Below are 24158 nucleotides of genomic sequence, written 5' to 3' on the forward strand. Positions count from 1 at the left end.
CTGCTGTAGCACTGCCACTAAGGAATTCCCCAGCAAAGGGCCTGTTGCCTTGTCCTGAGTGTGGGACCTTGGCTTCAAAGGCGATGTCTCAAATCTCCAAGATTCTGACTCAGTTCCTCTCCTCCGTGGAGGATCAGTGGAGCAGCAAGTCCCACCCAGTTCCGCGTGAGGACTCCCCCGCCCCAGCGCAGACCACCTTTGCCTTTGCAAAAGGACATCAGTCCTGATCCCTGATCCAGCAGCCCAGCTCATGGACACCCACTCTCACCTCCTACATCGCTAGGCTACTCAGCGGGGTATCCATCTGAGCCGGCCTTCTCTCCGGAGGACCTCTCCTATTCAAAATTCGTGGAGACGGTGGGCTCCAGGCTTAACATTGAGACACGAAAGTTGCCAGATCCTTGCGCTGAAGTTTTAGGGATTCTGAAGATCTTCAAAGTGCCAGCCAAGCCAACCACCTTGCCTTCACACGGGGTGCTAGATGCTGTCGTGACAAAGGCTTGGGAGTCCCCCCTTCTTGTGGCAAGTGACCTCTCGGAAGAACGACCTCAAGTTCCAGATGCATCCATTTCCATTCTACAGCATGGTCCAGCTACCACACACATCCGTAGTGGTCAAATCGGCTATGAAAGGAGATAAAAAGTCATGCTTGCATTTGAACACCCCTCTAGGGCATAACTGTAAATACTTGGACGATTTTGGCAGAAGAGTGATCCAGGTGGGGATGCTGAACGCGAAAATCCGGCAACACCAATTTTATATCGCCCAATATCTTTACGAGGCCTTTGAAACCTCTGCTTGTACTACAGCAGGAGCCCTAGCCGCTTGACGGATGGCGTGGCTTAGGGCCAGTGCCATTCGTGAGGATGTCCATGAAAAACTGGCTGACCTCCCATGTCTCCTGGACAAGCTCTGTGAGACTGTGGCCCAATTAAAAGAACAAAACATAGCGGTATTGTTGCTGGCATCCCTCACAGAGCAATCCGTGACAAAAAGTACTATCCAAAGATGGCCGTATAGGCCATGTTCCATGTACCGGCCGCTGCCTTACCCTCAGACCTAGTCTCAGCCATCGTAGCCGCAGCAGAATCGCGGCAGGCAGAGAGCCCAGAGACAGCAGCGCCTACTCCCGAATAACAGCAACACAAAAACCCAGCAGGGTTTTTAGAGGCACCTGGGCCACTTTTGTAGGAGGGAGGATTTCCCGTTTCTACCAGTCTTGGGAAGCAATCGCCTCTGACCTTTGGGTACTTAGCATTGTCAGAGAGGGCTATTCTCTGAATTTCAAGAACACACCACATCTTCTCCACTGAGTGAGCCTGCAGTAGTCCACCTCAGGGAATTGTTGCTGACTTCAGGAGGAGGTCTCCAAACTTTTCTCCAACAACATTTGATCCAGCAGGTCTCCAGCTCTCAGCTGAATCAGGGATTCTACTCCCATTACTTCCTCATTCCCAAGAAATCGGGAGGACTCCACCCAATCCTGGACTTAAGACTTCTCAACAAGTTCCTGAAAAGGAAAAATTCAGGATAATATCTCTCAAGTCCATCCTTCCTATTCTACAACCCAACGATTGGATGTGTTTGCTGGACCTCAAGGATGCGTACTCTCACATCCCTATGCACCGTTCTTCCTGGCGTTACCTGTGTTTTTCAGGTCAACAAACACCACTTCCAGTTCAATGTGCTCCCCTTTGGTCTCTCGTCTGCCCCGAGAGTCTTCACTAAATGCTTAGCAATAGCAGTGGCCCACCTCAGGAAACAATCCAGTTGTTCCCATACCTCGATGACTGACTGGTTGCTAGTGGCACCTCGACTGGCCATCCTTCAGAACAGCCTCCAGACTACAATCCAGTGCCTGGAGGGGCTTGGCTTGATCATAAATTACAAAAAAAATCCAGTCTCCAACCAACGCAAAACCTGCAGTTCATTGTGGCTCGCATAAGTACAGCTCAGGGCAGAGTGTTCCTTCCGGTGGATAGGGCACACACTGCTCACACGTCCGCCCGCCCGCCAGGTCTTGACTCTGCTGGGTCACATGGCGGCAGCCATCTATGTAGTGCCACATACTCGTTTGCACATACAGCACCTTCAATGGGGGCTCAAGGCACAATGGACACAGATCTCACATCAGTTATCCTGGCGAGTAAGTCTAACCCGCAGCATGAGAGCGGACCTCGACTGGTGGTTACGCTCCGCAGCTCTCTGTCAGGCCTCCGCTCCCCCCCCCCCCCCCCACCCGATTCATCAGTTGATCCTCACCATGGATGGCCCAAGCAGGGGGTGGGGGAGCCCATTTAGATCATGTCCCGCTGGGAGAGTCTCCAACAGATAAACCTCCTAGAGCTCCGAGCGGTAGGGAATACCATACATACGTTCGAGGCCATCCTACGAGGGAGAAACATCATGGTCCACACAGACAATCAGATTGCGATGTTCTACATAAACAAGAAAGGAGGTTCTGGTTCCTGGATGCTGTGCAGGGAAGTGGTGTGCATCCTAGAATGAGCGGAGGAGTACTTCATCATCCTTCAGGCAACCTATCTACCTGGGGTGGAGAGCTCCAGAGCAGAGAAATTAAGCAGAATCTTCCATCCGCATGAGTGGGAACTTCACCAGGACATGGCAGAGGCTCTCTTCCAAGCTTGGGGTGTTCCGTACATAGACCTTTTCGCAACAGGATGGTGCAGATATTCTGCTCGATCTACCCCAGCCAGAAACAACTTGCACAAGACGCATTTCTCATATCGTGGACGGGAGGACTTCTCTACACTTACACCCCAATCCCGGTCTTATCGCGAACTATACACGACCTTCAGCTGGAGACTCCCAGACAGCATGGCTTATTCAGCCTGCTTATCTGCGGGGGAAAAAAGCAAGTTTGCTTACCGTAAACGGTGTTTTCCGTAGATAGCAGGATGAATTAGTCATGCTAGCCCGCCCGCCTCACTTCGCAGACTGGTTTGGAATAGACTGAGGAGAAGATGGTGCCACGCGGGAAAGAACGTGCAGCTGCACACAGAGCAAAGCTCTGTCAGCTTTGTCATGCTCCGCCTAGCTGCTCGGAGGACGTCTGACAGCGTAACTTATTCATCCTATCTAAGGAAAACACCATTTACGGCAGGCAAACTTGCTTTTATTTCCCATACTGTGAGCATTACACAGATTTCCAGATGTTGCTCTTTTTTCCAATTTTTATACAAGTGTTTCATGTTTTACTTACCTTCAGGGTTTTATTCTCCCATCCCCGACCATCCTCTCCTGGTTTTCCATTCCATCTTTATGCTGATGATTCCCAGATTTACCTCTACACCAGGAATCCAGTCCCAAATCTCAGCTTCTTGTCTGACATTGCTGCCTGGATGTCCCTCCACCACCTTAAACTCAACGGGGCCCAGACAGAGCTCCTCATCTTTCCCACCAAACCCAGGTCCCCTCTTCCTCCCTTGTTCCTGTATTACTCTGGACAGCACTGCCATCCTTCCAGTCCCCTTAACCCCTAACCATGCGGTCATCTTCCTCTCCTCTCTCTCCTTCTCTACACACATCCATAGCACTGCTAAAATGAGTCATTTCTTTCTCTATAACATCAACATCCATCCATTCTTTTCTGAACCCTTATCCACTCTCTCATCTCCTCCCGCTTACACCAATGCAGCCTGCTCCTCCCCGCTCTCCCCATGAGCCCTCTCTCTCCCCTCCGATCCCTGCACCCAGATAACCCCTCTTCTCACGTCACTACATTGTCTCCTTATCCATTCCCAGTTCAAGCTCCTCTTACTTACCTACAAGAGCCTTCACTCTGCAGCTCCTCACTCCCTCTCCTCTCTCCCTGTACCCTTCCTCGTGCACTCCCCTCATCATGCAAGTTCCTCCTATCTGTGCCCTTCTCCTCTAACCCCAATTCCTGACTCCGTGCTTTCCTCCTGCCTGCATCGTGTGCTTGGAATAAACTTCCTGAGCTGCTGTGACAGTTCCCTCTCTTGCCTGATTTAAATCCCATCTAAAAACCCACCTTTTTGAAGCTGCTTTTAAATTTTAACCCCTGATTATCTTCCTTGGACCCTCATTCATTTTTAACCATTTCCTTTTTTTTTTTAAACTTTATTTAACAGATGAATACTGACATAAATACACGGCTCACCATACTAAGCGCAGAACATTGCCTTAACATTCCCCAAATAGTCACAGGAATCACCCACCATGAATACACATTATTTATGCACAAACTCCCAAAATTTCCCCATATTTATCTGATTTTTCTCAAAGTGAATAAGTGGTTTTTTTTTCTTATAATAGCAATTTCAACCAATTGTGAGTACCACTTGGAAATACTTGGGGTATTCTTCCACAGCAATGCTATTGTAAGTCTGGCCACATGATTTATCAACGCTTTCTCTGAAGCTTGAGATAGCTCCGTAGTGTCTTCCAATAACGCAAAAGCTCTAGTCATTGTGTAATAGAGAAGGAATTAGGCCAATCGGCCGCATTTCCTGCTCAATATCTTCCCAAAATGAGGCTACAAGTGGCCACGAGAAGGCAGTAAAACAGATGGGATATCTGTACATACGATGTAAGAATTTAATCATTAAAACAATTATTTTAGCGCATATAGATATAGAATGAGCTTCACGTGAAATCTCATCCCAGTCTGTATCATCTAAAGTAAGGTGCAGGTCATTATTCCACTTTTGTATTAATGAAGTAACTCATTCTGGGATGACATCCATTTCAGTGATACAATTGTGAATTTGAGAAATAAACTTCTACTCTATAGAGGGACTGGTCAAACACATTTCCAAAGACCTTGGTAGTTGGGGCATCCACCCTCTACCCTTCAACCTCTCCAAAGAGTCCTTCATCTGTAAATAGAGATGTTGAATATTCTTGATGATTCGGTACTTATCAACCAAATCACTGAAAGTCTGCAAATTATTCCCCTTCCACATCTGCCACACGAAATACAACCCACAACTATGCCAATTGGTCATTGCCGGGAAAAAGGTGCAATATGGGATGTATGGATTCTTGACTACGGGCATAACTGGTGAGCAATCCAGCCAAGGAAGTCCTCGAAATTTACATCCCCTCCTCCAAATAGATACCATATGGGCTATAATGGGATTCCTTCTAGTAATCCTCCAAGCGACATTTGACAAAGTAGGCTACGTCAGAAGCAGCTCAGGACTATTCCGTCAGTCTGCGCTCTCCAACTGATAGCAACTACTTGCCACCTCCGAATTAAACCATTCTTGAAGGCAGACCAGACGGGCAGCCCAATAATAGCACTGGAGATCCGGTAAGCCCATTCCCCCCTCTCACTTGGACCTGCATAGCATTGCCATCTTAATACCTGCCACTTTGTTGTGCCAAATGCAACTGCCCAGTTGCCCATTAAGAGACCCAAAAGTGGAATGGGAAACCAAACAAGGGAGATGCTGAAATAAATATAGCAATTTAGATAAATTGCACATCTTGATCAAATTTATCCACCCCGAGCATGATATATGCAGGTCCACCCAGTCCTTTAAGTCTTTCTTAAGATTTGTCAATAATGGAACATAATTCAACTTAAATAGATCCTTGAAAGTGTTGGTAACCCTAATCTCCAAATAAGTGAAACCCTTGGGAGCGAAACAAAATTGCTGTGAGGTAAAATGTTCTGCCACCAATAAGAAAAAGCTCAGATTTTACAAAATTTGTCTGATAACCAGGTATTCATTTATTTATTTAGACATTTTATGTACCGTCGTTCCAAATAAAGATCACAATGGTTTACAATAGTAACATTCATACTATAAATCAACACTGAGATGTTCTAATTCATATTAACTAAAAGTTTATGGCATCAGGCTAGTAGTATAGGAGTTATAGTTTAACAGTTTTCATGTGATAGTACTTTGTCTTAAGATACTTACATTCTTTCATTAATTTATTACTCATTCTTTAATTTATTATCTTTTGTTCTTGTTGTAGTTTTTAACTTTAGTTATTGTGCATTTTTGAATAGTTGTGTTTTCAACTCACATTTAAATCTCATTCTTTCTGGTATCATACATAACATCTCTGGTAGAGAATTCCAAAGCGTTGGGCCCGCTCTGGAAAACGCACGTTTCCTAATGTGTAGATAGACAGACTCAGCACCAGTGGGTTTATGCTCCCCTGCCAGCAGATGGAGACAGAGCAAGCTGACATCACAGTATCCATAACCCTGCAGGGACCCCAGCCTGCCAGTATTCTCCGTCTCCAGCAGATGGTGGATGTGCATCTTCCTATGGGGATTGCTTTGAGCTTTTTGAAAAAAGAAATTTGAAATTCTAAATTGAGGAAAAGAAAGCCCCGCTCTCCTGCGGTGATATCTAAAGGCTCCTCCCCCAGTTGAGAATTCCTGAGGTGATTTCCCTGGTCCCTCAGAGGTGTGCCTTGGTCTGGTAGCTGGGTTTCCCGGTGTGGACTTAACTGTTAGTTCAGCTGTAAGGCGGCGGGTGCAGGAGGCCGAGCACGGCGGTGATGGCGGATACCCTCTCCCCTTGCAGCCAGAGACAGTCTCTGTACTCAGCCGGTAAGTGCTGAGCTCAGGTAAGGTTTAAAAAAAAAAAAAAAAAAGGAGAAAGTTTTACCTGAATCAGAGACAGACAGAGGGGTTTCAGGACGTCCTCTGTTCTCGGTGTGCCGTGCCGATGTTTGTTCCAGGTCCCGTTGGGGTTAGGGAACTGGGCAGCCTGGTGGGTTGAGTGGCCCCCAGTGGGCTAGGCCCGCACTTAGGCTTTTTTCTTGCACACTATGTGGTAGGCTGTGGTAGCCATTTTTGCGCACTCTTGTGCATGTTCTGCTGCCCTCTATAGGCTGTCGGTGTGCGCATTGTGTCGGCTCTGCACACACATTGTGCGCTCAGTTTTTGAGAGCGCTTATTACATGCACAAACTTTTTCATGTGCTTAACTTGGTGCACAGGTTGTGCGTGCGCCTTGTGCTTTCTTCTAGGTGCTTATTTTTTGGGTGCATTTCACGTTTACTGCAGTGATGATGCCGGTAAGCAAGAAGCCTAAGCGTCTTCCTATTTGTGTTGCCTGTCATATTAGGGCTTCTCAGCCTGATCTGGCTTCTAACCTGTCAGTGCTTCTCAGATGCTCAGAGTTGTCTTCCTCGGATTTTGCAAAGCCTGGCTCTTCCCATTCTGATGGGTTGGTCACGGCCTTGACTGGGGGGATGCCAGACATTGGTTCTCCCTTGACTGGCTCCTCCACTGGCAAAGGCAGCCCTATGGGACCAGCTCCCATTCCTTCTGGGCTTGGTCTGGACTCAGCTGCTTTTTCTTGGGTGAATTTTTTTAAGGGCTTACAAGCCTTTCTTCCGGTGGAGTCTTCCACTTCCCCCATTTCTGTCTGGTCGGATCCTCAGCCGGTGGCTCCTCCCTCTTCCAGTCATATGCTTAAGCCTCAAAGTTGCCTCAGCTCCTTGCAGGTGTTCCCAACAGGAATCCAGAAATTTCTCGAGGACTGGAACAAAGCACTGGAGCTTATGTTAGATGAGCTTGAGAATAGAAGTAGGTGAAACAATCTAAGGATCCTTGGAGTCCTGGAGTCAATCCAACGGGAAGCTTTGCTTGAGTTTTGTGAGAAATGGTTCCCTGAGGCGCTTCAAATCAGCGTGGAGGCCCAGCTGCTCCTGATGGAGGAAACCCATAGGTTGGAGGCTGTGGTCCAGATCAGGCACGGCCAAGGCAGGTGATTGTCAAGTATTTGAATTTCACGGACAGAGAGAAAATACAGCTGGCATACCACATAACAAAGGATCTTTCTTATGAGAATGGCAAGTTGCTTCTGTTCCCAGACTTCTCTGCTAGGATCTTGGCTGCTCGCAAAGAATTCACTCCGTACTTCACCCAGCTGTTTCACAAAGGAGCGCGCTTCTCCTTGCAGTTTCCAGCTTGACTCCATCTTCTATAATGGGGATTTCCCATCGATAGCAGGCTGATTTAGCCATACTGTATGAGAGCGCTTTGCGACCTTCATAGGTGGAGCTTCCCTCAGCGAGTCACAGAGCTTGAACTCTGTGCATCTGCGTGGTGTGTTCCTGCGCGAATCAGCCTTCTCTCCCTCATTTTTTTTTTTCCCGCGGGCCAAATGCACGCGGGCTTTTTCTTTCAGTAAAAAATTATTTCGCAGATTTTTTTCAGCGTTTTTTCTCACCAAAACGGCACTGAAACCTTCTGGTTTCAAATACTGCCAATGCGGGAAAATTATGTCCATCATGGATGGACATAATTACTGTTATATTTGCCTTGGGCCCGATCACGACCAGGGATCTTGTCGTGATTGCAGATGGATGTCCCCCGAGGATGCCGACTATGAGCGGAACGTATGGACTGGCTCAAGGCATCGGGCTAGTATGCCCCATCTCCGTCGACATAGTCTTCACCCGGCTGGGTGAAGATACCGTCAGCGCACCACAAACGGGCCTCCTCCCTGGGACCACGGGAGAAGCCTCAAGGCCTTGCACAGTCGGGGCCCAGGTATTGTGAATTTACAGTGCCTAAACAGGCAAAAAAGGGGTCTACCATAGCTCCCCCTATTGAAAAACAAAGACCGGCTGCATTGTCCGGATCACAGGGATCTGTCTCCGGCTCTTCGCACTGTGCAGCGCCGTCACCATTGGAGGAAAAAGCGCATATTCGACATGCGAAGCACTCGACACATGCACCGTCCACGACGCCATTGGCGCAGGTTGCGCTGTCTACGATGCCATTGACGCACCACGCGTCGCCTGCGACGCCATCCGCTGTCTAAAAAAATCGCATATGACGCCATCGCAGGAGGATCCTATGAGGCCTTTAGCGCCACCACCTTCATTAAAACACAAGGAAAAGACGCATCATCACAAACATCTGCAGAAACCACGCAGTTCACACAGTCACCGTGAGCATAAGCACAAGCCATCATCATCATCAGTACACTCGGGTCACTCTTCTCATTCCCGAGCAACCCTTTCAGATGTAGATGTGGAGTATCTCTCTGATTCACCTTCTCTGTTGTCAAAAGCAAGTTCCTAACGCGGGCTAACAGTGTGCTCCATCGGAGCGCACTTTACTGTATCGGCCTGTTTGAGATTTAAATACAGATTTAGAGCAGGCTGCCAAGATAGCAACATGCTGTGAGTAGGAGCGAGTTGTTGCTCTGCTGAAATTTCGGATTTTACCTGTTTTTCTCAACTTCAATGCCTGCGAAGAGGAACGGGAAGATAAGGGTATTCCCCTCTAACCCCTCCACCTTCTCCAAATATGCAGCAAGAGAGAATCCGCTTCCTAAGCGCACCAGATACAACCCTGCGAGTCGAGGAGCCCATTGGGCCAGACGCAGAGCGAGCTGCGTCGGCACCGGAGGAGACTTCGTCGAGTCCCGACCTCAGAACTAGCCCCGACGCAGAGAGCAGGACTGCAGTTTCAACCTGGAGCGCCCAAACGAGGGAACCGTTTCCGGGTTGCTAGCAGAGAAACCATCGCCTGACCGCAGCTGTACGAGCACTCCCATCTTTGGCGGTCGTCCCGGCAGACACGGGAGGCGTGGAGGCAGCAGGAGCCGGACTAGAAGAAGGGGGCTTGGGGGGGGGTTTAAGTTCCCCTGGAAATGTCCTGCAATTAATCCAGGAGGCCCCCCCCCAGAGTTTATACCCCTAGTGATTCCATAACGTCCTGAGATCGTCACTATGGCTGCCTTATGGGATTTAGTGGCAGGAATAGCAAGTACAATGAGCAATTTCAATAAGAAATCTGAGTGTTTAATACAGCAGAACCCTGAAACTTCGAGCGAATTAAACGGGAAAATTGCTACAATTTCCTCTAAAGTTTTCAACCTTGGAGGGGAAGGAGAAGGAAAAATTTGAACTTCAGAGTGGCAGTGGTGAAAGCTAGGGAGGCTCTCTCCAGAAGAGTGGAATCTTTTTGGAAAATGCTTCAAGGCGTTTGAATATTAGAATTCTTAACTTTCCTAGAATTCTTGGAGCGATTCCACATGTGACTTTGAAAAGGTATCTTTGAGAGGTTTTGGGGCTTTGAAGATGGGAATTTCCCTGCAATAAATAAGTGCCATTTTCTGCCCAAAAGGACTATTGCCCTCAGGTAGATGAAACCTGCAAGAAAACTTTATTTATTTATTTAATTCTTTTATATACCGACCTTCATGACAGGTGTCATATCAAATCGGTTTACATGGAACAAGGGGGTAAAACATTCTTATCAACCATTTAACAGTAAAATAATCAGAGGAGGTAAAAAAGTTACATATAACAAGGAGATCAAACTTGGGAATAGAAGAAAGAGAAGGACAGAGGGATAACCATTGTGATAAAAGGGTATCGCTATGTAAGTTGACCGGTAGGCTTGAGATGTGGAGTTCCAAAAGTGAATAGATTAAGGGAAAGCTTGGCTAAATAGCCAGGTTTTAAGTTTTTTTCGAAATGTTTGTAGGCAGGGTTCCTGTCTGAGGTCCGGAGGTAAATTGTTCCAAATAGTGGGTCCTGCTATCGAGAATGCTCTTTCTTTGGTTGCGGTGTGGCGTGAAGTTTTGTTAGGAGGCACATGGAGAGATCCTTTGTATGATTCTCTGATGGGTCTGGATGAGGAATGAAGTTTGAGGGGGAATTGGAGGTCCAACGGGTGTTGTTTGTGGATCGTTTTGTGGATTATGGTAAGGGATTTGTGTAAGATTCGATAGTTTATTGGCAGCCAATGTAGGTTCTTTAAGATAAAACTTGACAGAAATGTTGGAAAGTTCTTTAAGAGAAGTATTGGACAGAGCTCCACACCATGGGTCTCATTAATATCATTGATGGATATTCAGAGTATTATGCAAAATTACTTCAGGAAATTCCCAACCTCCTTCATGAATGAAAATGTAAAAATATTTCCAGGCCTCTCCTCAACAACACAAGTTCGACGTATGCCAAGAAAAAATTTCCTTGGGTTTTTCCTTTAAGTTAAAATGTCCTTGTAAATGTGTATTGAAGAGGGGTGCTGAAGTTTATATATCTTTCTCTGTGGAACAAGTGAAAACTTTTCAATCTAAAAAACCCTACCACTTCTTCTCCCATAGATATATAAATGAAATATTGTAAGTCGTAGATGTGTCAATGCTAATTTCTTTGTTTTAAAATAGTATATGGTTAGTTATATCTCTCAGTAATTTGCTGGACCAATCCTGCATACTATATATTGACTTTTTGGTTTGAAAAAGATGGAGATTATTATTCTTTTGACTTTGGAAACCTTTATATAAGAAAATATGAATTTTAAAATTTTCCCTGTTTCTTTTTTTGCAAAATTAAATTTTTGTAAATTTGAAAAAATGATAAAGAATTAAAAAAAAAAAAAAAAAAAAAGATTTAAAGCAGGCCCCCAAAATGTCCCACCCACCCCTAGAGTGCCTCTCTTTATGTCACCAAATTTGTGCAGGTTATGAACTTACACAGGTAGTTAGACTGGTGGAAACTATAGAAAATCAGAACTTTACATTTAAAAGAAGAAAAAAAAGCATCATCTAATTTCATGGCATGTGAACCATAGAAATAACTGGAAATGGGAGCCAAGTTACTGTCCAGGACCCCAAACTCTTCCTGCCCTGCTATTTATTTGATTGATTGTATTTTGTTAGTCTCCTAATTTGAAAAATCATCTCGATGCGATGCACACAGAGATTGAAATATCTAATCGTATGACAGGATTAGCACTACTGCTACTATTGATCATGTTTAAAGCACTACCAGTCATACCCAGTGCTGCACACATAGGAGACGGTCCCTGCTCCAGGGAGCTTACAGTCTAGTCAAGGCAAATATGCACAACAAACAAGAATCTGGAAGAAGTGTCTTATATAGAGAAGTACTTGGGATTTAAAAGCAGCATCAATAAGGCAAAGTTTTAAACTGGATTCACTTATGGCCAGAGAGGGAGCAAGACGCAAGGACTCAGGAAGTCTCTTCCAGGCACTCGGCAGAGCGAGGCAGAAAGCAGGGAATCGGAAGGGGGTGGTGGAGGAGGAGAAAGGCACAGATTAGAGGAACAGAGTTCACGAGGAAGGGAGAGAGAAGAGAAGAAAGGCAGTGAGGACTGCAGAGTGAGTGCATTTGTAGGGGAGGGAGAGAAGCTTGAACTGTAGGTGGAAGTGGACAGAGAGCCAATGTAGCGACCTGAGAAGAGGGGTTACATGATCATAGCGAGGTTAAAGACAGAGAAGTCATGCAGCTGAATGTTGAAGAGATTGCAGGGGAGAAAAACGATTCAGGTCAGCAAAGAGCAAGTTACAGAAGTCTAAGCAGGAGGAGATAAGAGAGGGGAGGAGGGTTTTGGCTCAGAGAGGAAGGGATAGATTTTAGCAGTGTTATAGAGGAGGAAGTGACTCACTTTAGCAGTGTTTTGGATGGGTAGAAGGAGGGAGAGGCATCAAAGATGACCCAAGGTTAGGGACTGAGCAAACCAGGAGGATGAGAGCACAGTGAGCCCTCCTGATGTGACAGAATCAGATGTTCCTGATGTTCTGGATAATGCTCTGTTAGATCTGGGGTTTTATTATTCACTGATTTATCCAGGCAGAGACGTTTGATATTCTGGGTCTCTGGGATTTGACTTGCAAACCCCGAGGTCCAGAAAGGAAACTGAGTCCAGGGGAACAAGTCTGGCAGTTCCTGGGGATGAGGGGTCCTGGTGTCCCCTCTTCCATGATAAAATGTTATGAGATTAAAGCCAGCTGAGCCCCTCCTCGTGTCCCTGAGTGTTTCTGGTTTGTGTTTCAGGTACCGGTGACGTTTGAGGACATCGCTGTCTCTTTCTCCCAGGAGGAAGGAGGTTGTTTAGATGAAGGACAGAAGGAGATTTACAGGGATGTGAAGGAGAATTATGAGACCCTGAGCTCTCTAGGTAAGAATTGCATTATCTCTATTTTTAGTAAATACAGGGGATGTTTTACGAAGTCATTTTACCTCTTGTCAACTTTAAGCCAGAAATGTGCACACATGCGTTTATTTAATAATATGTGCACTAGACCTGTCTTCTCTCCCCATACCTGATCCTTTCATCTTCTTTTTCTCTCATCCCTGAGATCTCCTCTCTCTGCTGATACTTGAGATCGCTTTTTCTCAATAAAATGAAAGTAAATTATGCAGACACAAGCAAGGTTGGAAACGACTTTAAATAATGTAATAGAAAAGATGGAAATGTTAGGAATGCTTAGTATGACAAAAAATGTTTTAAAATAAATAAATAGATAATCTCAGAGGAACCAGACCCACAGGAATCCTAAAGGAGGGACCTGTGTGATCTCCAGCGTTCCTGTATTGCATCAGCTTTATTGCTGCTCGGATAAAAATGTCACATCATTAGTGGCAGGGTAGGTATAATCCCAACTCCTGTGTTAAAGGATCTTCACTGGCTCCCTGTGCAGAGTCGCTCTTAGGTGAAACTGATGATGATATTCAGAAATAAAGTGTTTGATGTCTTCTAAGTTAGGAGGATATGAGCCACCGATATCATTGAGGGCTGAAGGGACAGGGATGCTGCTGTTCCCTCTGCTCGTGAGTATTGATTGCCACTAACACGTAAGGAGCCTTTCCTTCCTCAGCATCTTTTATGTGGAAAGCTTCTCCAGTGTGATTTAAAAAAAATTCAGAGAGGGTTTGAAAACTTTGTTGTGTAAAGATGTTTTTAATTTATCCTTTTCGTGTTATGTTGTTTTATCTGTTTTATTTGTAACTGAATGTGCAGGTATCTTTGTAATCCTCCCTGCGCATTGGAGGAGGCAGGGTATACATTTTATGAATATATAAATAAAATAAACCACAGGAGCTCTGTAAAGACATCACACAGGAGTTTTCTCAGGCGTCTCCTGAAGCTTCTGCTCATCACAGAATTCTCGAATATCAGAGATCTTATGCAGTCATTGTGTGATTCTTCAAAATGTCTGATACCAGGTCATTGGTAGCTTTCCATTCCATTGTCACTGACACATGATTAATTCCTTCTTTTTTTATCCAGCAATCAATGAGCTGATACAGAAAGAGAAGAGGGAGGAGAATCGAGAACACCACCCTACAGTACTGACGCTTACACTAAGACCATCAGGCAGTGTCCATGAGAATCTTTCCCAGAGGACTGAGGGGGGAGACACGAGCCAAAGTCAGCAGGAAATGGAGAAGAAGCAGCGAAACCCTGCAGGAGACTCACTGGATGGAGTCACTACATGTGTGAGAAGTGACAGGGAGCTCACAGACATTCCTGAGCACCAGAAACATCTGAGAGCAGAGAGAGCCTTACAGAGTAATAACATTGATCAAATGATTTCTGATCTCACCCAGAGAGACCTGAGAGCAGAGAGACCCTTCCAGAGTAATAAGAGTGATCTGATGATTTCTGACCTGAGAGCAGAAAGACCTTTCCCGAGTAATAATAGTGATCAAATGCCTTCTGATCTCCACCAAAGAGTCCTGAAAGCAGAGAGAGCCTTCCAGAGTAATAACAGTGATCAAATGACTTCTGACCTACACCAGGGATACCTGAGAGCAGAGAGACACTTTCAGATTAATATCGGTGATCAAATGACTTCTGCTCTGCAGCAGAGAGAGGAGGAAGGGAAGAAATCCTTTTACTGTGACACCTGTGGGGAAATCTTTAATAGGAAATGTCATTTTGTATTGCACCAAAAAACCCACACAGGAGAGAAACCTTTTTCATGCTCTCAATGTGGAAAATGTTTCAAACATAAAGTAACCCTGAAATTACATCACAGAATCCACACGCAAGGGAGCACTTTCACTTGTCCTGAATGTAAGAAAAACTTTTCTAGCAGGAGATCCTTAGCAATACACCAAAGAATACACACAAGTAAGAGATCCTCATATTGCCCTCAAGATGGGGAATCTTACAGCTCTGAGTTCTCTTTATTAAAGCACCATAAAATGGAGAGAGAAGAGAGAACATTTTCATGTTCTGAAAGAGGAGAAAATATCATTCAAACGCAAGATCTAATAACAAACCAAACAACACAGGGAGAAGAAGAATTATTCATATGTATTGATGACAAAAACTCCAATCAGAGAGAAAATTTCACAGGACAACTAAAATTCCAACCAGAGGAGAAAGCAATTTCAAGTAATGAATGCAATAAAAACTTATGTGAAAGGAAAGTCATTTCAGGAGACACAAAAAAACTTACTGGTAAGAGACCATTGTCTTACATTCAATCTGAAAAGAGCTTCAGTAGGAAGGCAGATGATTCACAACAGAATAAAATCCCTAAAGAAGACCTTCAGTTTACATGTACGGAGTGTGATAAAATTTTCAGTCAGAAGAGCGACCTCATAATCCACCAGAGAATCCATACTGGAGAAAAACCATTTACATGTAATGAGTGTGGTAGAAGTTTCAGTCGGAAGGGGAATCTTCAAAGCCACCACAGAATCCACACTGGAGTCAAACCATTTATATGTAGTGAGTGTGGTAGAAGTTTCAGTTGGAAAGGAAACTTGAAATACCACCAGAGAATCCATACAGGAGAGAGGCCATTTATTTGTGGTGAATGTGGTAAAAGTTTCAGTGAGATAGGAACCTTCAAATGCCACCAGGGAATCCACACAGAAGAGAAGCCATTTACATGTAATGAATGTGATAAAAGTTTCAGTCAGAAAGGAAATTTGAAATATCACCAGAGAATCCACACAAGAGAAATCTCATTTATATGCAGTGATTGTGGTAAAAGTTTCAGTCGGAAAGGAAACTTGAAATACCACCAGAGAATCCACACAGGAGAAAAACCATTTAAATGTACTGAATGTGGTACACATTTCAGTCAGAAGAGATATCTCATATGGCATCAGAGAAACCACACTGGAGTGAAACCAATTCCCTTGTACTTTGTGTGGTAAAAACTTCAGAACAAAGGAAGAACTTGCGAGCCAGCAGCGAAAGTACACAGGAGTCAAATGCAATCCACACATTCTCCTATAGTTTTTTGGAATTGTAGAATGGCCTGATAAAGATCTTAAAGGGTTGGATGCAAGAACAATAAAACTTCTCTATATCCATCAAGTAACCTATAAGAGTCAGTGTATGCTGAGATTGTACATTCCAACAGCTGAAGGTGGTGCGGGTCTTACAGATGTAAAAACTCAAGCAGTGCTGAAGTATGAAAGTGAATGGCCAAAATTGGTCTCCATCCTTCAGCTTGGACAATTATTAGAAAGAGTGGAAGGGGAAAGAAGTAATGGAATTTGCAAAACAATAGAAAAATCTTTATAAAGAATCAGACCTGCAAATGTGGAAAATCAATTGCCAAAAGCACAACTATAGTGGGAAATACAAAGAAACCCCACAGTGATCAAAACCTGACACAGAAATGGTCCTGGAATGATGAGTTTAAACATAGAAATGAGATTGATAATTGCAGTACAGTATAGTGGATGGTTCACAGTCAGGAGAGAGAGAAAATGGTGAAACAGACAAATGCAGGTTCTGTAACATAGAGCTAGAAATGGTTACACAGCTTGCTGCTGGAGGTCAGGTGCTGATGTGAGAAGACTTGGATTCAGAAAGACATAATAAGGTGGCCCGACTCATCCTTGGAAATTGTGTAAACATTATAACATTGCTGTACCAGGAAAGCACTAGGATCAGGATCCTGAGAGAAAAGCAGATATCACAGTAAAGGAAAAAAAATAAAAGAAGAGCATTACTGATAGAGGTGTCATTAGCCAAGTGCATACTCTGTGGATCATACGGAGAGATCAAAGATCCTTAAGTACCATAAGCTAGAATTGGAGACCAAGAAAATGTGGCGGAAGGAAACATAACCGGCCCAGATATATTGGGCGCCACTGGCCTGATTAAGAAGAATTTTCAAGCACAGCTGGAGATTTTGTTTGTGCATCTAATATCTTATGAACTTCAGAAGGAGGCTCTCTTTGGCATAATGCAAGTATTACAAAGGGCATTCATTAGCAGTGAATTTGAGAGACTGAGATCTTATTAAACAAACACTAATTTAGCATTTGTCTGTACTGAATATGACAAGCCTTATACTTCACTTTGATGCAGCTCCAACACTGCTCTCTGCATCAATGGAGGGGGTGGAAGGAAATTGGAATCAAAATGTTACCAATAAGGGCCCTGAACTCAGCGGTCGGAGTAACAGAAAGGTATGGGAAAATAAGTGTGAGAGCTTGCTGGGCAGACTGGATGGGCCTGTTGGTCGTCTTCTGCCATCATTTCTATGTTTCTATGACAAGAGTTTCACTCAGCTCCACACCTTAAATGGCACCAAGTGCTCCATTCACATGTGAGGGACAGAAAATAATGGAACAGAGCGACTCTTTTTGTAATCTTTGCTCAGTACTTCCACTTGGTACAAAACCTGGGGTCTGCGAGACCATCCCAGTGGGTCCTCCAGAAGGGATACAAGAAGGTTTAGCTAGGGAGAAAATGAATGGGCTGCTGCTACCTCGGATTAGCTGAGCTGCTGCCACAGGCTAGGAGAGAGATAGTAGGGTTTATTATAGTCCTGAAAACATCACCCCACACAGCAGGCTCTGAGGGGAGAGTAAATTTCAAACCATTTATGTGGGTAAACCCCTGTTTCTCCCTATAAAAAGGCCCTTTGAATATTGCTCTTCCCTGCCAGTGAGTGTAAAATATCTGTGCTGGGAACAGCTCGCATGCTTGTACCTGCAGGGGGGACAAAGGAGCAGGGCCAGGCTGGGGAGGGAAAGTACATGCAGAGATTAAATTTAGAAATCCTCATGCATGCTTTCATACATGGACTTTGCACCTGCTTCAGTGCAGGTGAGAAGTACTCAGGAACAAAAGTACTGGCTTTCCCTGCGCGGGCAGTTTCCCTCTGAAAATGACATTGCAGGGCTGTGGGTACCGCTGCTGATTTTCTGCCAGGCTGTCCCAATTTGCCAGCCTGGAACTGTTTTGAACTCGCTTCCTTTTGCCCCTTGCAGCTGGATTGGAAGAGAGAAGGGCTTTCAACCTTCACTTATGAGTGCAATTTGTAAATAGTTTTGGAAATTGCTCTCCCTACGTATTCAGTTTAGATCAAAGTTGTATGCATTAAGTGATTCCTGAATGCAGGTCATTATTTCTGTTATGGCAGGCAAAAATTACAGAGAAGGATGGGGTGGGGGGGTCTGCGAAAGGTTTGGAAGTTGCAAAGGGGTCCGTGTTCCCTGAAAGGTCGGGACCCCCTGATCCAGACCAAATGTCAGCAAGGCCACTATTACTATTTAAGAATGAAAAAGCAAGTTTTCTTACCGTAAACGGTGTTTCCGTAGATAGGATGAATTAACCATGCTGTCATGGGGATCTGTCAATCAGGTCCGAGAAGCGGAGCTTTAACAAGCAGAGGTTCGATTTTTGCTCTCTGCGGCTGCGCATGTGTTCGCGTGCAGGAAAATAACAGATTCTCCTCAGTCTGTGATTAAGCTGTAGTTGAGTCGAAGAGACGGTGACTGCCAGGGAGGAGGAAGGATAAGCATGGCTAATTCATCCTGCTATCTACGGAAACACCGTTTACAGTAAGCAAACTTGCTTTTTCCTGTTGATAGCAGGGCTGAATTAGCCATGCTGTCATGGAAGTCCCAAGCTCCCGATCACGTTATTTGTGATATGTATGGTTGAACGTGATCTTTAATAGTGTGGTAGTCACCGTGGACAGGAGGATAGAGAGTGCAGGATTGCTTGCCCTATCTTCGCATCCATGGTTGCTTGTTGATCAAGGCAGTAGTGGGATGTGAAGGTATGGAGTGATGACCATGTAGCTGCCTTACAAATGTCTATGGGTTGTACGTTTTTAAGGTGTGCCAAGGAGTCCGCCACTGCTCTGATTTGATGAGCTTTGGGAACAGAATGTAGATGTAATTTCTCTTTGTCGTAGCAGAATTGTATGCACTGCGCTATCCAGCTGAAGATGGTGCGCTTAGCCACTGGAAGTCCAGGTGCTTTTGGATCGAAAGAGACAAATAGTTGAGAAGCCCTGGAATCCGATTTTGTTCTTTCTTTGTAGTATGCTAATGCTCTTTTACAATCCAGCGTATGGAGTAATTTTTCCCTATCATTGGAGTGAGGTTTAGGGAAAAAGATGGGTAGTTCTATGATTTGATTGAGATGGAATTGAGAAACCACTTTTGGCAGGAAGGATGGGTGAGTCCTGAGAACTACTTTTTGATGATAAAATTGCAAATATGGAGTATAGTGGACTAAGGCTTGTAATTCACTGACTCATCGAGCTGATGTTACTGCTACCAGGAATACCACCTTCCATGTGAGGTATTTTATGTGTGCGGAGTCCATGGGTTCGAACAGGGAAAGCATGAGTTGTTAAAGAACTATGTTGAGGTTCCACGGAACTGGAGGTTTAGAAATCGGAGGACGAAGGTGAATTAATCCCTTGATGAAACGAGAGAGTAATGGGTGATTGGAGATAGGGATATTATTTATCGGTCTATGATATGCCCCTATGGTACTAAGATGAACTCTAATGGAGGATGTTGCCAGCCCAGCTGTGTACAGTGTATGAAGATAATCCATGAGTATCTCCGGTGAGCAGTCCAATGGTGGTACGCCCTTGGAAATGCACCAGGTAGAGTAGCGCCTCCATTTATAACTGTAATTCTTCCTCGTTGAGAGTTTCCTGGATTCTAACAAAATGAGCTGTCGAAGCAGAAACTCCTTGTTCTGTTAAAAGGAGCCTTTCAATCTCCATGCTGTCAAATGGAGAGATAAGTGTAGCGGGTGCAGGAGCGTCCCTTGATCCTGGATCAGAATATCTGGACGGTTCGGTAGTCAAATTGGGTCCTTGATGGAGAGTCTGAGAAGGAAACTGTACCACGGTTGCCTGGGCCAGGCTGGGGCTACGAGTATCAGTTGAGCCTTGTCTGCTATGCACTTTTGAATTGTCCTTGTTATGAGTGGTATGGGAGGAAAGGCATAGAGGAGGAGGCCTGTTGTCCACGGGATGAGGAAGGCATCCTGAGCGATTCTGAGCAGGCTGGGACGTATCGAGCAGAATTTTGGAACTTGAGCATTGATCTCCGTTGCAAAGAGATCTATCAAAGGTGTTCCCCATTGTATGAAGATGTTTTGGGCTACCTCTGAATTGAATGCCCATTCGTGAGGATGAAAGATTCAACTTAGCCTGTCCGCTCTTGTGTTCGCCACTCCCGGAAGGTAGGTCGCTTGCAAATGTATGCAATGTTGATGAGCATGTTCGAAGATGATCAATGTCTCCTTGCACAGGGACCATGAACTGGACCCTCCTTGTTTGTTGATGTTAAACATCGCTACTTGATTGTCAGTGTAGATCATGACCCTGCGGCCCTTCAGGTAGTCTTGAAACACTTGTAGTGCATTTCGAATCGCTCTGAGTTCTAATAAATTTATCTGCAGGGTCTGCTCGAAGATTGTCCATAACCCTTGCGTTTCGTAAATCTCGAGATGTGCTCCCCATCCTTTGCGAGATGCATCTGTGGTTAAGACTGCGTTGTGAGGAAGGGGACTGAATAATGCTCCCTTGGAAAGGGTGGAATGTAGGAGCCACCATGCTATGTCTTTCCTTATTTCGGATGTCAGTGATAATTTTTGTGTCAATGGTTGTGAGTGTTGTTTCCATTGCCTTTTTAATCCCCACTGCAGACATCTCATGTGTAGTCTGGTGTTGGGAGCCGTGAAAATGGCTGCCACCATGTGACCTAAGACTACTAAAACTTGCCTTGCCGAAGGTCTTTGAGTGTGGTTCAACAAATAGAGAAGTTGACATAGCTGTGTTATTCTCTCAGTTGGGAGGTATGCCCGGTTGCGAGTAGTGTCCAGGCATGCTCCTATAAACTGTAGTTTTTGTGTTGGCTGTAGATGTGATTTCTGAAAATTGATCACTAGCCCCAATTCCTGTAAGCACTGTATCACCCGTCGAAGGTGGTCGATCAAGATGTCCAGCGTCGAGGCTGCTATTAGCCAATCATCCAGATATGGAAAGATTGTCATACCTTGTTGTCAGAGATGAGCCACCACCACAACCATGCATTTGGTGAAAACACTGGGTGCAGCCGATAGTCCAAAGGGGAGAACTTTGTATTGGTAGTGTTGATGCCTGTAGCGAAAGCATAGGTAACGCCAAGAGGATGGATGGATTGGAATGTGTGTGTAAGCATCCTTCAGATCGATGGAGCACATTCAGTCATTGGGCTGAACCAGAGGTAGGATTGATTTCAAGGATACCATCTTGAATTTCTCTTTGGTTAGGAATTTGTTCAACTCTCGAAGATCCAGTGTGGGGCGAAGGCCACCCGATTTCTTGGGTATGAGGAAATATGGGGAATAGAACCCTAAGTTCTGGGTTTTGGGGGAAATCAGTCCAATGGCTTTTTGTTTGTGAAGGAGAGCAATTTCTTCTCCTAGTTGTAACTGAGACCTCTGAATCTTTAAATTGGGAAGGTGAGGTAATGTGCGTTTTGTGGTAAATTGAAGCTGGTAACCCTGACGTACTATTTCCAAAACCCATTGATCAGATGTTATCTTCTCCCAGGCTGGTAGGTAAGAGTGGATCCTGCCAGGTGGTGTTAGGTGCTGTGGTGGTGGCCCTATTATTAAAAAGATGGCGTTGACTTCACTGTGGCTGCTGGTTGCTGGGTTGTCTGTCTCTGGTTCCGTGGTTTACCCCTGCGCTGAAGAGGGGTATGTTGTTGTTGTTGTGGACGTTGGTAAGACGGATACGTCTGTGGCTGGAAAGATTGGTAAGACCTATCAGGTCTACGGGTATAGGATTGACGGCGATTAGATCCAAAATAGCGGCATGTGTTTGAGTAGGGAGGTTGTGATGTTAAGGATTGAACTGCTAGAGCTTCGTCCTTTAATTTGCCCACTGTCTCTTGAAACCAATCTCTGAACAGTTTGCCCCCTGTACATGGGAGGTTCGCCAGCTTTTCGTGCAAGTCTTCCCTGATAGTGCTAGATCGTAGCCATGCCATCCTGCGGGCTGCTATGGCTGTTGCCGACGCTCTAGAAGATGTTTCGAATCCCTCGTAAATTGAACGCAGAAGGTATTGAGAACACTCCTCCATGTCATGGAGAGGTGGTGGAGTCTGGTCTGCTGTCGAGAAAAGCATACCCTTTGTGGCTTGTATGCACTTGTATAGGTATTGTACCATATAGAATTGATGGTGCATGATTCTGGCATTCAACATTTGCGTTCTGGTACATTTTCCTCCCAAATTCGTCCAAACATCTGTTATCTTTGGTCGGTGGATATGAGGTATGCGTTTTTTATTTTTTTAATCGCTGCATCGCAGACTCTACCACAATTGAAGCGTGTGGTAATTGTGGCATAGAGTACGGCGATGTTTTCCGCATACGAAACTTGATGTCAGTTTTTCTTGAAACTGCAGTGAGAGAATGAGGTGTTTCCCATGATTTTTGTAAAACACTATGTACCACCTCTTGCGGTGGTAGAGATGTGGGTTCTCCTGGGACATCAAATATTTTGAGGAGACCTAAGGTCTCTGATCTAGGATCTGTCTCCTTTTGGACCTCTAGGTGTAAGATAGTACCCAGTGTTTCTAAGAATTTTGGGTATGAAAGGTCTTCTGGAGGGGAGTATGGTTCCTGTGGTTATTCCTGTGGGTCCGATGGGAATTCCGTAGATGATGATGGAGATGTTTGTGGGGACATGGAATCTATGGGTGTGTCTTGCTTTGGAATTGGTGAAGTTGGCTCTACAGTAAAGTTGTCACCTTTTAACTTTCTATCCTTCCTCCATCTATCATTGTAATTTCCTTTCTCAGTTGTCTGTAAACCGACATGATGGTTTTTTTTTACGAATGCCGGTATATAAAAGTTATAAATAAATAAATAAAATAAATAAGTTGGTCGATCTGGTACTGGTGATGAAGGAGGTTCAACAGATGGTTCTCTAGAAAGATGAACACTCAGTTCCCAGGAGCTTGCAGATGGTTCGTTAGTCATCTTGAAAGGTGATTCCAGGGTTTCATAGAACCCTGCTAAAGATTGAGATAATTGCCAAAATGCCTTTCATTTGAGGAGGCATTGCTGAACGACCAGTTTGTTTTGGTAAGTGATGTGGTCTAGGTTCCACTGGGGTTGGTTGAGGTAGAGTACCTGGAATGTCATGTGTCTTTCTTATCTTATCCTCTACAATCTTGGCAGAGTTGTTTGAGGACGTAGATGCATTAGAAGAAGTAACTTGTATAACTTCTCTGTGATGAGGTTTTAGCACCTTTAACATGAGAAGAGATGGAAGTAGAGGGGCTAACATCCCACACTCTACCTTTTTGTGCAACCTTTTTATGGTGTGAATGATGGAAATACTTATGGTGATGGCCCGGTACTGATCCTATGTGGAACTTATCTCTTGATGGTGATCGTCTCCTATGTTTTGGTCGGGATCCCCTGGAGGACCGTGAAGTATCTGAGCAATGTGGCATAGAATCGTGAGAGGTAGAACGAGATAAGTCTGGGGATTCATGCTGTCGCTTTATCCCATGTCGTCTAGAGTGTTTGGACTTCTGTAATACTTGTCTCGGAGGACTTAGTATGTTTGCTCCTTCCCTTGGCGTCGGGCTCCTCGACACCGTCGTGTATTCTTGTCCAGTATGTACTGATGTTCTCGGCGCTGCATGTGTCGACGTCCTCGGCACCGCAGTGTGCGTCGACGTCTTCAGCGCTGATGTTTCTGGCGCTGACTGTTCCGGTTCCATATACGTCAGCACCTGCGCCATTGGCGCCGTTCTCTGCGCCTTGTGCGGCCGATCGTATGGCGCCTTCTTTTTTAACAAGGCCGATTAGATCTCGATCCCTCTGATCAGATCCCTGATCCGATGGCCTCGAATGTCGTGGCACCTCCTTACCTCCAGGCCTGGAGGGGCGAGGATCCCACGATGCTGCTCTTTTGTGTGAGGGACCCGGTGCCGTCGAGGGCCCAGATGAAGAATGAGCCTCCGATGGCTCCGACAAGCTGATGAGTTCCCTCATTTTGTAGGCCCTCTGTCTCTGGGCCCTTGGGGACATGTGGGCACAAAACTCACAATCTTTCTGGTTGTGATCGGCCCCAAGGCAACAGTAACATCGGTCATGGCCATCTGTGACCGACATTACCTTGCCGCAGA

At 45.1% G+C, this 24158-nt stretch overlaps 1 protein-coding gene across 4 annotated transcripts in view; it reads left to right on the forward strand.

The window, feature by feature from the left end:
* Nucleotides 1-18515, forward strand: part of LOC115083698 (oocyte zinc finger protein XlCOF6-like) — a 35418-nt gene extending 16903 nt beyond the window's left edge. For all 4 annotated transcript variants that reach the window (XM_029587661.1, XM_029587663.1, XM_029587664.1 and 1 more), the window contains 2 exons: nt 12786-12909; nt 14023-18515. In XM_029587661.1, the coding sequence (XP_029443521.1) occupies nt 12786-12909; nt 14023-15908 (2010 nt within the window). In that variant the 3' untranslated portion in view covers nt 15909-18515. The remainder of the gene's footprint in view (nt 1-12785; nt 12910-14022) is intronic.
* The last annotated feature ends 5643 nt before the right edge of the window (nt 18516-24158 follow it).

Source organism: Rhinatrema bivittatum, chromosome 2 (genome assembly GCF_901001135.1).
Source record: "Rhinatrema bivittatum chromosome 2, aRhiBiv1.1, whole genome shotgun sequence".
Classification (NCBI taxonomy): domain Eukaryota; kingdom Metazoa; phylum Chordata; class Amphibia; order Gymnophiona; family Rhinatrematidae; genus Rhinatrema; species Rhinatrema bivittatum.